The sequence below is a fragment of the Nannobrachium achirus genome, assembly GCF_963921795.1.
Source record: "Nannobrachium achirus genome assembly, chromosome: 19".
NCBI lineage: Eukaryota > Metazoa > Chordata > Actinopteri > Myctophiformes > Myctophidae > Nannobrachium > Nannobrachium achirus.
The window spans coordinates 58,043,696-58,058,574 of NC_137826.1; the positions used below are offsets into that span (position 1 = coordinate 58,043,696).

At 40.8% G+C, this 14,879-nt stretch overlaps 1 protein-coding gene across 1 annotated transcript; it reads left to right on the top strand.

Moving 5' to 3' along the window:
* Positions 1–1,717: 1,717 nt before the first annotated feature.
* On the top strand, positions 1,718–13,617 carry LOC308303949 (uncharacterized protein). Its single transcript, XM_080748494.1, has 11 exons — positions 1,718–2,028; positions 5,335–5,439; positions 5,536–5,601; positions 6,485–6,988; positions 7,717–7,821; positions 7,918–7,983; positions 8,413–8,841; positions 9,224–9,313; positions 10,694–10,984; positions 11,304–12,512; positions 13,199–13,617. The coding sequence occupies exons 1-11, from the start codon at positions 1,863–1,865 to the stop codon at positions 13,462–13,464; spliced, it is 3,297 nt and encodes a 1,098-aa protein (XP_080604620.1). The 5' UTR covers positions 1,718–1,862; the 3' UTR covers positions 13,465–13,617.
* Positions 13,618–14,879: the final 1,262 nt, after the last annotated feature.

Here is a 14,879-nt window from a genome sequence, read left to right on the forward strand (position 1 = left end):
AATTTACCAGGACATTTTAAAATATCGTCGCGAGTCGCGATGTTGGAGGAGAATTGAGAACCAGCATGACTCGAACCGAGGCGGGCAGTGAGAGTCATGTCATCCGTCCAAGGCTTGGGATGGAGCATGTCCTGTTGCTCTACCTGCTCTACAAGCTCACAACGCGGCACAAAGTGACGCGTTGTGAGCTTGTAGATCTGCTGTTTTCACTAGTTTGGATCCAGGGCAAAATGTCTAATTTCTCTTTTGGGTCACGTAGGCTACAGGCTAAAAGGTTTGGGAACCACTGGCCTAGACCTATACGGTACATGATTGTGATATGATTTATTGTGGCTACAACTTTCAGACAATCCGTTTCAAATAGTTTTCTCGTTGATTAGATAGGCTATTAAAGAAACTTCTGTTTTGATTTTGTCATAATTAAAGGTCTGAGGTCTGACAGTCAAATAACCCTGGACCTTGAGGCGAAGCGCTAACCACTGCGCCACCGTGCCCCCTTATTTAGCCCTATTTTATATCTATAGGCTATTTGAAAATAGCCGATCTACAAGCTCACAACGCGTCACGATGTGACGTGTTGTGAGCTTGTAGATCTGCTATTTTCCAAACATTTTGTACGTTTTCTTTTGGTACTTTAAGTATATTTTGACCCCCAATACTTTCGTACTTAAGTACATTTTGAATTACAGACTTTCACTTGTAATGGAGTATTTCTATATTGCAGTATTGATACTTTTACTTTTAAAACATCTGAGCACTTTTTCCACCACTGTTGAAACAAGTTCTGCTACTTCTTCAGTTGTTTTAATGATTTATTTGAAAAAATATATATCAAATAAAAATAAATAAAAAATTAAACACGATTAATCAAACAAAATATAGTTTGAAGTTACAATGGGTTTGTATAGGAAGGGGGCGTGTCTGATTAAAATGCATATCAAATATCTAAATACTGAATCAAGCAACTTAATTAGTAAAACCGGGAAATCATGTGTGTCATTTTAGATTTTCACATTGGCCAATCCGAAATAGCAGATCTACAAGCCCACAGCGTGGCACAAAGTGACGCGCTGCGAGCTTGTACATCTGCTATTTATTTGTTTGTTTATTTGTTGAAAAATCTTGAGAGTGTGTATTGTTGGGAATCAGAAGGCATTTGTACAATCAGCCTCAGGTCTTTAATGGGTTAAACATAATGCCTGGGGTTTCTCACTAAAGTCCAGTATTAAAATGACACCTGAAACATGTTAAAGTGAAATATCCCTTTAATTACAGGGCAGTCAGATTGAATTAGTGTCAGTACAAACATTTAGGTATTTTAATTGATCGTTTACATTTTTAATATCACTTTAAAATAAGTGTTAAACAGCTCTATATAATGATAGCAGTCATTGTTACATTAGTTATAGAGCAGGGGTCTTCAAAAGGGGGTCTGGGACCCCATGGGGGTCCTCAGAGACACTACAGGGGGGTCCGCCACATCTTTGTGTGATGGAGACTTATTAGGACTATATTTGTGTGTTGCATCAGAGAACAGCATCGAGACCACCATGAACGCCAGGCTGACTCCAGACCAGCAGAGGGCGCTGTGCTCCCAGCTTGGTGGAGAGGTTTCTCTAAGGCTCCTCTACAAGGCTTCTGTCCATGGTTTCACTGCAGCAGCGTTCTGGCAGAGATGTGTCAACCAGAAGCCCACTGTTTCTGTGGGATACAATGGCTCTGGATACGTGTTTGGGGGATACACCACCCTAGCATGGGAAACTACTGGAGAATACCGAAACGATGACAAGGCTTTTCTGTTCACCTTTAAGGGGGCAAATGTTATCAGATATCAGGTCACTAATCCCACTAGAGCAGTGGGCATGGAGAGCAGCTATGGTCCTTGTTTTGGAGGTAGTTTGTATCTTGTTTATAATAACCAAGCTGCAGCGTGCAGCCGTCCTAGTGGATTTGGTTATGAATTCCCTGCTGCAGAAATGCATGGCAACGACCTGAAGCTCAGTGAATGTGAGGTTTATACAGTGGAAGGTGAGTTCAAAAAACACTCGCACGCACAAACGCACACACACGCAAGCGCGCGCGCATGCACACATACACACTAAACACACTAAACACACGCACGCATATAGGCATGAAGCGCACACACACACACACACACACACACACACCAACGCCCACACGCAAGCGTGTGCGCACGTGCACACAAACGCACACACGCACGCATGCATGCATGCACGCACGCGCGCGCGCACACATACACACACACACACACACACACATGCAGTTGCGGACATGATGTTTAATTGTTTTAGTATTTATTTATATTACTTTTACCGTCTTCCATGTTGTTCTGACTGTGGAGATTTGTGGTGTCAGTCAAATAACAAACATTTAGTTGAGTTCATTAAAACGTTGCATTGTATTTTAGCGGTGCCTTGATGGCGTCATAACGCCAGATTTTACACTTGGTTGCTCTCTGAAAATAGCCGATCTACAAGCTCACAACACTAGTAACGAAATCTGACAGTAGGCCTATATTTAGTCTTATAGTTTTAGTCATCATAGCTTTGTTTTCGTGAAGTTTTCATTTATTAAAACTAGAATTGACATGTCAATATTAAGCTGTGTTGACTTGTTGTTTTCTTTAGCATAACAAAGATTAATAATGACGGCTACATCAATTATGTACTTGACTGTTCTGCATTTCTGTCTAATAAATTATTCAATCAATCAATTTACTAAGCTATAATCGCGACCCACCCGTGGGTCAAACATCTTGTACTTTTACTTTAGGCATTCTGTCCTCCGTATTAAAACTACTCTTCTCTTCTACGGTATAAAACATTATTGATTACTTGGCTGTTAGTTTTTTATATTGTGGCAGGTTTAATTGATCATATCTTGTATATAGTGTCTCTACCAGGCGATTGAACACTGCAGTGCATTATGCAAACATGTTTATTTTTAACAATATATTTATTGGATTTTCTTTTTCTCATAGATATTACAACAGTTATCATTAGGCTACATTACTTTTTTATACAAAAGAAAAACAAAGAAAACAATGACATGACAGAACAGTACAAAATCACACAAAAGCACCACTACCCCCTTCTTATATCAACCACTTGAACCCTATAGTGTCCATATTCTGAGAACTTTAGCCAAAAATAGCAGATCTAAAACGTCTCGCGCTGCGAGGCATTGTGAGCTTGTAGGTCGGCTATTTTCGGCAAAGAGCTTTGGAGGGGGAAAAGAGCAGATTAAGTACAGTGAAAGTCAAGTTTATTAATGACCGTTCAAGTGGTTAAATATCTGAAAACACACATTAGCATGAATCCAAAATACACGGTTGATCGTGCTGTCAAACAATGAAACTATATCTATGAAAAGGTTGTGGGGGTCCCTGCTTCATCTCTCTCTCAACTAAGGGGTCCTTGGCCTGAAAACGTTGAAGACCCCTGCCGTAAGCACATCTAGTTAAGGATTGCACCCCCACATGTGTCCCCCCCTCAGACCCGCAAGGCTCAGCACAGGAGGGGGAGAGAGAGAGAGAGAGAGAGAGAGAGAAATTACCCAGACAATCAATAAATAAATCTGGATGCAGTACCGGGGTGTGCCAGCGGCAGCGCTCATCCGTCAATAATCCCCTCTATGTTTAACCCCCATCGCCACGCGTGTATCTAATACCCACCAGGCTTCAGTTAAGATCCGCCCAGCGGAAGCTTGTGATTGGCTGAACCGGAAGTAGGAAGCGCTCCATTGTATCCACTTGGTGTGGAAGTCGGGGGGTTGAAGATTTACTATTCTGTCCATAACGGCACATAACTCGGTAACGGCGCTGAGTCGGCTCATGCGACCGTCACAACGATCGACACAGTGACTCGCTCGCTATCGCTCGCTCGGCGGTGTCTCACGTGGCTCATGGTCGCCTGAGACGCCGCTCCTCCGTCATCTCCACCGAAAACAAGCGCTCCTTTACAAGAACCTAACTGAACCCTGGTGGGTTGGGGAATCACGCCATCGCCACGAACCGGAACCAAACAAGAAAACCGGATGTCAAATGCATGATGGGAACTGTAGTTCCGTGCGTGGTACGCTAAACGTCCCAAAACATAACCAAATTAAGTATAAACGGCGAAGACAGGTGCATCACGATAGAGTGAAAGATAGTGACTCTTATCCCAACAGAGAATATCCTCAAATGAAACGATACGTCTAGAGACACTGAAGGCTAGAATCATCCATAGTTAACTAGCCTTTAAGTTCAGTTAGCTATAGCCACAGAACCATTGGTCCATATTCTACAACAAAGTGAGGCATCAAAGCTGTATTAATACAATCCTCTATACAATCAAACCAAATAAAAAAGACCCAAGCATAAAGCCACAAAATATTCACGGATGCCAAGATTAAGATAAATACAAATAAAATAAAATAAATAAATAAAATATTTTAAATAAAATAATAAAACTTGTTTGGGGGCCGACTCCACAACTCCAGCCCGGGGGCCTATTGCTGCCTGCGTCATGTTTTGATTATTATATTATACTTTAAAGTTACTTTTATCAACATACCTGCTCATATTACATTATAATATTGTGTAATCAGCATCATACTATTTAACAGGTAGCATACACAAAAAACAACTTTAATACACTTATCTGTGCAGAAGATAAATTAGCCCAGACATCCAACAAAATATTATCAGACAGAATTGTTTATTAAATTGAAACATTTCTAATAATAAATAATAATAATAAACGTAGAAAGTACAGTATAGGCCTACTGTAATGTAACTTAGCTGTAGGTTTTATTTTATGAATGAAACGACCTGCCAGATTAAAACAACAAAAGCAGCGTTAATGGTAATAAAACAAATCAGACCATTACTCACGCTATATTCCTTTAATACAGCAGCATCATTACAACACTGGATGGAATTTTGATTTAGACTTTTCATTCATGTAAACATTACAACAAGACATAATGATGATAAAGTCCCGGGAACAAAGACAATTGTCACACGTTCTTTCGCATACACTCAGCGTCGTTCGCAAAAAAAAACATAAATAGACCGACAACGAACTGACCGACCGGCTCGCCCGCCCGCAAGTAATAGCACCCCATTCCCGGGCCGAGCCGCACGTTTTGATGTATATATTGCAGGGGTGGCGTAAATCGTGCAGCAGTTTTTACGTGCCAAGATTTGTGGGATCATTATTACGGTGGAATACAATAAGTGTTTTGCCATTGCTTGGCAGGCACACTTAATGAATGAAATTGATTGTTTGTCAGAACTTACTTATAACTTGTACCTGTTTGTTGACACAGAGAGAAAACTGGATGATGTCAACCAACAAATGAGAGACAAGGAGAGAGAACTGCAGAGCGGCCATGGAGAGCTGAAGAAGACAAAGCAAGAATACACACAGCTTGGTGAGATCATTAAAAACATCAATCATTAAACACTCAGTCTGACTAGATGATGATGGTTGATAAAACTGTAAATCTATCTTCAACCTGTCATTACAGCTCAGCAGATATGTGATCTGAAGACTGAACTGGAGACCCTGAGGAATGCATCAGCTCTAAAGACTGGTCAGTATCTGTGTTTTACACATGAGTTAGATTCACTTTATTTGCATCTTAAATTGAGAAGCTCCACATAAACACATAACATTGAGCAATAAATGTAAACAGCACAGAGGTAGATTAAAACATGTTAGCTAAAAGAACAACACAAAAAAACATTGTGGTCCTACTGTACAAGGTTCCCACGGTCATGAAATTCCTGGAAATAATTTGAAATTAGAAAAGTATTTTTCCAGTACTGGAAATGTTTTGAAATTGATCAAGGGTACTGGAAGGTCCTGGAAAAAATTAATACCTCTGAAATTACAAATTAAACATTGGCCAAATTGTCAAATATTAGAGGGAGAAAGTATGATAATAGCCGATCTACATGCTCGCGAGGTGTTGTGTGCATGTAGATCTGCTATTTTCACAATAAAACCGTGCTATACAAAATTCCTCAACTCTTAGTGCTCGTCAGGGTGCCGGGGTTCCCAGTTCAAATATGATTATTTCGGGGGTCACGGCCTGAAGAGGTTGAGAACCACTGGCATACACTGCCTGTCTTTGGGCATTGCGCATAGGACTCGTTATTGAGCTGAATTATTGTTATATAGTCTTGGAAATTGGGTTAAATATTCTGGAAAGGTTTTGGAAATTATTTGGTAAAAATGTGTGGGAACCCTGACTGTATGTAATTCACCAATGTACTGCCTAGAATAGTAACACATTAATTCATGGTAAAGTTGATGATTCCCTAGGATATTACATTACATTACATTACATTACATTACATTACATTACATTGGGACATTATTCTGTTCCCAAAGAGACAAAGAGAAAGAATATGTCCAAGGCCATTATTATTTATCTATTTGTTTGTGTGTGTTTTTGTTTGTTGTTATTTCAGAAAGACACCTGGATGACATGAAGCAGAAAGAGAGACAGCTAGAAGAGAAAGAAAAGGATCTGCAGGGTCTTAATGACCAAGTAGAGAAGCTCACAGTTCAGCTGAATGAAAGAGAGAGTGAACTGAAGGAGATCAGCCAGAGACTGACAGAGAGAGACCAGAAACTAGGAGAGAAAGACCAACTACTGACAGAGAGAGACCAGAAACTAGTAGAGAAAGACCAACTACTGACAGAGAGAGACCAGAAACTAGAAGAGAAAGACCAACTACTGACAGAGAGAGACCAGAAACTAGTAGAGAAAGACCAACTACTGACAGAGAGAGACCAGAAACTAGAAGAGAAAGACCAACTACTGACAGAGAGAGACCAGAAACTAGGAGAGAAAGACCAACTGTTGAAGGAAAGTAATAAACTAGTGACAGAAAAAGTGAGACGAGTGGAGCAGAAAGATGAGGAGCTGAAGAAGACGAAGAAGGAGTTGGATGATGTCGTCAGAGATTCTGGTGAGTTTCTACTTTTTACTTTTTTATTCTCACTCTAAAACAAATGGTACTTTATAACAGAGTTCTCAAATTCTGCCCAAACCCGACTGCCCTGGGCCTCGGGCTCAACGAAGAAAGAAAATATATTTTAAATGATTTATTACTTTTACTCTGTGATAAAGTTCTCCAATTCTTCCCAACCCTACCCGACCTGAACCAACGTTTTCAGTCCAGGTAGGGCCTAAAAAATATGATAATCAGATTAGGGCCCAGTTAGGGCCGGGCCTTAATTTTTAGGCCTGTTGATAACACTACTATATACCACCAAAGTGGGCCTTTGGCCTGGTAATCATAGGAGACGTTTTCAGTGCTACTGTTTATATGTAGTACTGTATATCACACCATAACCATCCTAAATAACCAAATATGACCACTGAAGAACTTGATTGTTTGTGTAACATTTCTGTTGGACAAGCATACAAGGCCTGATTGTGCACAAGGCACAAGTTGGCACTTTGACAGAGTGCAGCTCTAGTTGTAAATATTTTCTTAATTAATTGGATGACTACTTTTACTTCTACCTGAGTCATCATTATTTTAAAGTAACAATACTTTTACTGGTGTACAGTTTTTGGTTTCTCTACCCACCTCTGCCTACAATGAATATGTCCTACGGTAGTAACATGAAATGAATGGAATTGATTGTTTGTCAGAACTTACTTATAACTTGTACCTGTTTGTTGACACAGAGAGAAAACTGGATGATGTCAACCAACAAATGAGAGACAAGGAGAGAGAACTGCAGAGCGGCCATGGAGAGCTGAAGAAGACAAAGCAAGAATACACACAGCTTGGTGAGATCATTAAAAACATCAATCATTAAACACTCAGTCTGACTAGATGATGATGGTTGATAAAACTGTAAATCTATCTTCAACCTGTCATTACAGCTCAGCAGATATGTGATCTGAAGACTGAACTGGAGACCCTGAGGAATGCATCAGCTCTAAAGACTGGTCAGTATCTGTGTTTTACACATGAGTTAGATTCACGTCATTTGGCACTTTTCTTTTTTTTTGCACTGTAGATACATAAATGTGAACATCTTAAATCTGGAAGCTCCACTGCATAAACACATACTGATGAGTAAGAAATGTAAAGAGCATAGAGGTAGATTAAAACATTTGAGCTAAAAGGATAACACAAAAGAGTCCTAGGGACTTCTTTAAGTTGTGGTCCTACTTTATGTAATTCACCAACATAGCTGAGAATAGTAATACATTAATTCATGTCATCAACACAAATTAAAGTTGTTGATTCCCTAGGACATTATCTTAAATTACATTAGGACAATATTCTGTTCCCAAAGAGACAAAGAGGAAAAATATGTCCAAGGCCATTATTATTTATCTATTTTTGTGTGCGTTTGTTTGTTGTTATTTCAGGACGACACCTGGATGACATGAAGCAGAAAGAGAGACAGCTAGAAGAGAAAGAAAAGGATCTGCAGGGTCTTAATGACCAAGTAGAAAAGCTCACAGTTCAGCTGAATGAGAGAGAGAGTGAACTGAAGGAGATCAGCCAGAGACTGACAGAGAGAGACCAGAAACTAGAAGAGAAAGACCAACTACTGACAGAGAGAGACCAGAAACTAGGAGAGAAAGACCAACTACTGACAGAGAGAGACCAGAAACTAGGAGAGAAAGACAAACTGTTGAAGGAAAGTGATAAACTAGTGACAGAGAGATTGAAGGAACTAGAAGAGAAAGACCAACGACTGACAGAAACAGACAGAAAAGTAGAGCAGAAAGATGAAGAGCTGAGGAAGATGAAGAAGGAGTGGGATGATGTCATCAGAGATAAAAGTCATTCTGGTGAGATTCTACTTTCTACTTTCTATACTCACTCTAAAACAAACAACTATTTAACACCAAAAGTGGGTCTTTGGCCTGTCATCATAATCTCTATTTAAACTCGGAGTACAATTGAAGGCCAATATACACAATAATCAACAGGAAAATACATTTACATCTTGCAATAAATGCGAGAAGTATCTGCGTGTATGTATGTAATCCGCGTATCTCGAGAACCATTTCGGCCCACCGGCTTCAGATTTGGCACGTGCAGGGCCGTGGCGCGTCTAATCAGCGCTCTAATAACCCACGTTTTTCCCCACGTACGGTGATGTTCATCCACTAGTTCTGTATTCACTTCCTTTGTCTCTATTGTCATTAGAGTCTGTTTATAATGTTGCAGAAGATGAAGATGACCAGAACACAGACTCAACTATTCCACGGAGGCAGACAGACAGGCAGACAGACAGATCTACAGACACTCCTCCACACAGTGAGTCATGTTACTCTTTAAACATTTTGTCACCCTCGTACTTCCTCTAATTATGTTGACTAGCCCTTACCCGTTCAAAGATATGAGCTCTGAAATGATGTGCAGTGCATGGGTTATGGGGTGCACTGTGCACACAGTATATGAGGGATGGAAAGTAACTTTAACTGGTGCTTACATGATAATATGTAGGAGCATCAATGTAAGAAATATCCGTTTTGTTTAATGGCTATAGAGATACTGTGTACCGATCTGCATGATTTTTGGACAACATCTGTAACAGGGCCATGACACTCCCCCCACCCCCACCCCCTTGCCTGTGCGTGCACACACACACACAGACAGACACACAGACAGACACGCACGCACGCACGCACGCACGCACGCACGCACGCACGCACGCACACACACACACACACACACACACACACACACACACACAGTTAAACATGTTGCCTCATGCTAGATGCAGAATAGATAAGCCTCATGCTAGATGCAGAATAGATAGTAGATACACCATTAAAATGCTAATATACAGCATACGATTTGTGAAAGTGACAAACGGGCTTCACAGTTATGTTAGGTGTGTTCATATGCTAATGGTGATGCGATTTCAGATCAATTGCTCCAGCCACTGAGGAGAAACGCTGTTTCAGACAGACAGACAGACAGACAGACAGACAGACAGACAGACAGACATTTGGAAAATTATATGTTTGATGTGACTTAATGACTTGACCTTAACTTATGCTAAGAACTCAAATCATAGCAACATTTTGTATTCTTATTGGTAATATTATATGATATTGATACACTAATGGCAAATATCGATAGTGTATTATTAAGAAAGCACTGTCCAGCTTTACATAAAACCTTTATGTCCTAAACTGTACATATTTGTATTCCTGTCAATTTAATTTGCTCTTCAGATTTTATTAAGGGAAATCTTTAGTTGCGACTGAAGGTCGTAGTTTACCATGAGAAATGTCACAGCTTGTTCGCGTCCATGTAGACGTTTACACGTGTCTATGGGTTCGCCGCTCTGACATCATGCTCTGATGTCACTGTGATGTCAGGGGAACCACTCTACCAGAATGGGTTTGCTGCTCTGACATCACGTTCTGGCTTCACTGTGATGTCACACTAACATAATCCCTTGTATGCCCATATATAGAGTTCCCTGATGTCATCAACATTAATGATTCCCTGTTAGAGAGATCCCTGTGATGCCAGGGGGAACAAATCCCTTTTATGCCCATATATGGAGATCCCTGATTTCCACATCCCTGACGTCCACATCACTGTGGCGCGACCTGATATTGTGTATCAACGTTATTCTAATATCTAATAATAATGAATGTAATCTTCCATCTTGTCTTCTAGGTGCTTCCACAGATCAACAGAGTCAGACAGAGAAGCTGAGACTTGTGAGAGCAGAGTTCATTGAAAGAGTCTCCGAGGCCACCTTGAATTCTCTGCTGGACAAGCTTCTGCAGAACAACGTGATCAACAATGGAGAAATGGAGGCAGTCAGAGGAGAAAACCTCAGGGCAAACAAAGCACGGCTACTCATCGACACGGTGAAGCCAAAGGGAAACCTGGCATGTTTAAACATGATAAACATCCTTCATCTGCTGGACCCTCACCTCAGTGAACTGCTGAAGTTAACCTCAGGTAATTTCTCTCTCACTCTCTCTATGGTTTGTATATGTACAAACCATATATGTACATCTATGGATGTACTGACATTTGTTTATTATTGTGATATTTTTATCTGCTTATTGTAAGTCGCTTTGGATTAAAAGCGTCTGCTAAATGCCTAAACTGTAAACTGTAAACTGTATGGTTTGAATGTGATTCCCAGCACATTAAATAAGCTAAACATTCACGTAATACGTTGTAAGATCACTTCGTTTAAATAAATTGACCCAGTTCAGTGCTGTGTACATCTGTATTCCAGTTTCATACATCTTTCCATTGTATTGTGTTTCAGAGCTGAGACTGGTGCTACTGGGGAGGACAGGAGCTGGGAGGAGTACAGCAGGAAACATAATCCTGGGCAGGGAGGAGTCTGAAGCCAGCTCCTCTGAACTGAGCAGGAGAGGGGGGGAGGTCTGTGGGAGACAGCTGGTGGTGGTGGACGCTGCAGTCTTCTCTGGAAGTTCTCTGGAGGAGATGAGGCAAGATGCGGGGCTCTGTCTCAGTAAGTCTGCTCCAGGTCCCCATGCCTTCCTCCTGGTCGTACCAGCAGAGCTTTCTGAAGGAGAGGCGAGAGAGATGATGGAGAAGATGCAGGAGGTGTTTGGAGACATATGTTGGGAACACAGCATTGTAATCTTCCTCCATGAGGACAGTGAGAGAGAGCAGAGTGCTGAGGGGTTTCTCCAGGCAGGCAGTCAGGAGCTTGTAAAGAAATGTGGGAACAGATGTCACTACCTCAACATTAAGAACAGCAGCCATGATGGTCAGGTTTCACAGCTGCTGGAGCTGATAGATGGCATGGTGTCAGGAAACACAGAGAGCTTCTATAGCACTAAGATCTACCAGGAGACCACCGAGTTGGAGATAAAGATTCAGAGGGACAGTGAGGAGAGGAGGCACATGGAGGAGAAGGAGACGAGGGAGAGGTTTGAGAAGATAGAGGGATCCATCCAAGAGCACAAGGGAGACATCAGGCAGATTAACCAACGAGCAAGTGAACTGGAGAAACAGCTGAGAGAGGAGAGAGATGAAGCAGTGAAAAGAAAGCTAGAACAAGAGCTGATGAGGGAAGTTGAGAGAAGAGAGGAGGTGGAGAGAAAGCTGAAACGGGAAGTTGAGAGAAGAGAGGAGTTGGAGAGAAAGCTAAAGAGGTTCAAGGCAAAGAGAGAGACAGAGAGGAGAGATAGGGAGGAGAGACACAGGCAGGAAAAAGAGGAGATGGGAGAGATCTATGAAAGAGAGGCCATAGTAGAAGCAGAGAGAAACCTGATGAAGGTTGTCCTGCCTGAGATCTTCAACAGTATCATGATCTCAAAAACAGAGATGCAGAGAGAGTTTAACAGACAACTGGAAGAGAAGAACAAAGAGATGACAGCACAGAGAGAAGAGTTGGAGAAGAGAAACAGGATGTTAAAGAAAGAGAAGATCAATGAGATGACAGCACTGAGAGAAGAGTTGGAGAGAGCCAGGATGGACCTACCAACAGAGTCTCCCTCTCAACGTGAGTTGGCAATCATAGCATAGTGTGTCATTTATTCAGGCCGGGGACACATTTTAGTGTAGTACAGTATATGTACAGTATGTAGCAACATATTTGTTTTTGTAATTTTTGAATATACAGTAATAGCATCCTTCAAAACTGCCCTGAAAACTCACCTTTCAGGAGGTCAGAGAAGGAGGTAGTTATCATTGCTCCCATAGACAAACCAGAAGTGAGCACGGGGGGGGGGGGGCTTTACCGTAGCCCCACCCCCTTGTTTCCCCTATCCTGTACATAGTGTTTTTATAACTGCGATGTTATTGAATGATTTCTATGCTTGCTATTTGTTATGTCCATGAATTAAATACAGAGGGCTTCCAACGTAAACAAGACCGCAAAAAAGTCTTATTTGGGATGTTCCTTTTAGGCAGAGTGTGTAACTGTACTTGTACTGTACTACATTTCAATTGTATTGACTATATATAGGCTTATGATGTTTAAAAACATGAAATGTAACTTTAACTAATGCTGTCATTTATACTGTGTGATACAAGCCATGGCTCACATTTCTATACCCACAGCTATGAGCCATTGTACTATTGTGTCATAAGCCGGTGGTTCTCAACCTGTGGGATACATGCCAGGTGGGCACCTGACCTGTGACCCTGTAGACTGAACTAAACTAGTTCCTTTTTTGTCTTCTCCAGATACCAGTGATGGACATCATGTGAAGAAGATTGCTGCCCTGTTTGATCTTCTTGCCACCGTGACAAAACGTTTCAGCAATGAAGAAACCCTGGGACAGTCCCACACAGCTCAGCACGTCAGCCCCTCGAAATGGAACACAAACGAACGTCGTTCTGATGAAAATGAAAAGATACAGAGAGAAGTGCTTCTGTTACAGAAAGACGTGCTGCAGCTTCAAAAAGATGCACGCGTGGCCAATATGACAACCAATGTGATTTCTCCTTAATGAAGCCTATTGTAAATAGAAGTGAAGGAGACATTCTGTCTTGTGCCTTGGGCTGGTTGTGGGCAGGTTCACCTGGAGTGGAGGGGTGCCCTGACAGTCAGCGTGTTGATAAGGAAAGTGGCAACCGGCCAGTTGCTTGATGGCATGGTATGGGTACGGTTTTGGTTTTACTGTTCATTTACATGTTTTGAATAAACAAAAGTTTGCTGTGCTTTCTGTGAGTTAATAAATGGGAACCTCACCCAACAGCAGTTCTTTGGTTTGGACATTCAGTTATTTGTTGATTGAAGAACACGTCGAAAAGGGGTTGCCCTGTGCCCAGCCGAGTGGCTAATTGTTTGTTTGAAACAAACATTTAGCCACTACAAGATGAATGGTTTGAATATTCAAAGTTGTTCTGTGGATCTTTTAGGTGAGGGCTATGATTTGTATCAAGCATGTGTATTTATCAAAAGGAAGAAATACAGGGCAACTGTTCTTTTGGGAGTTTGAAGACAATAGAAAGCCTTTCATCTATATAAAAAATATATATATGCAAATGATTATATATATATATATATATATATATATATATATATATATATATATATATATATATATATAAAATATATATAAATGATTATATATATATATATACATATAATATATATATATATATATATATATATATATATATATATATATATATATATATATATATATATATATATCAGTGGCGATGCGTGCCCCAAGGGACCGGGCCTTCGGGGACCCCTCGCGACCGGGTACCGTTAATCTCCACCACCTGTTCCCTCCCCACCAGGTAAGATTGCATCCAACTCACACAGGAAGGGTCAAACACAGAGGACACATTTACCCCTAAGGCAGGGGTCTTCAACATGCATAAATGATGACGTTCTGGTCCATATCGTCCTCCAAGTTAACACTTTACCCTGCCGCTTAATTAACATCCATTGTATAGCGTTAGTTAGCCCACAAAACAAACCGGTTGTTACACACAGAGCGTGTAAATTCCTTCCGTTTTCACAACTTGCCAGCCAGTAGCTCTTTACAGACTGTCGCTAATTTGAATGACACCCCCAAATGGAAACAGGCTAAATTCGCTTTGTCTTTAATGCACATTTCTGATAATTCGCTTCCTATTTTCGAATACGTTTATGGAAACGCAACTATTGGCCATAATGAGGAACCAATCATAGAGGAGAAAAAAGGTGACATCGGAAAAATAGGGTATAAATATCATATCAAAGGATGGAAACAACATTTTAATAGGTTGAAGGTAGTAGGGCATTAACGAAAAAGTCGACAAGTCGACTCAGTCGACTTCATTACACAATTTGACTCCCACCAGAGAAAGTCGAAAGTCGAAAATACTTTCTATTTTCCCAATTTCTGCCTCTATATATTTGACAATT

Excerpts from the sequence above, each read along its gene's own strand:
- LOC308303949 (XM_080748494.1), top strand. The coding sequence starts at position 1,863 with ATGGAGAGCAGCTATGGTCCTTGTTTTGGAGGTAGTTTGTATCTTGTT. Across the intron at positions 5,440-5,535 it reads GCAAGAATACACACAGCTTG|CTCAGCAGATATGTGATCTG; the intron begins GTGAGATCATTA and ends CTGTCATTACAG. Across the intron at positions 7,822-7,917 it reads GCAAGAATACACACAGCTTG|CTCAGCAGATATGTGATCTG; the intron begins GTGAGATCATTA and ends CTGTCATTACAG.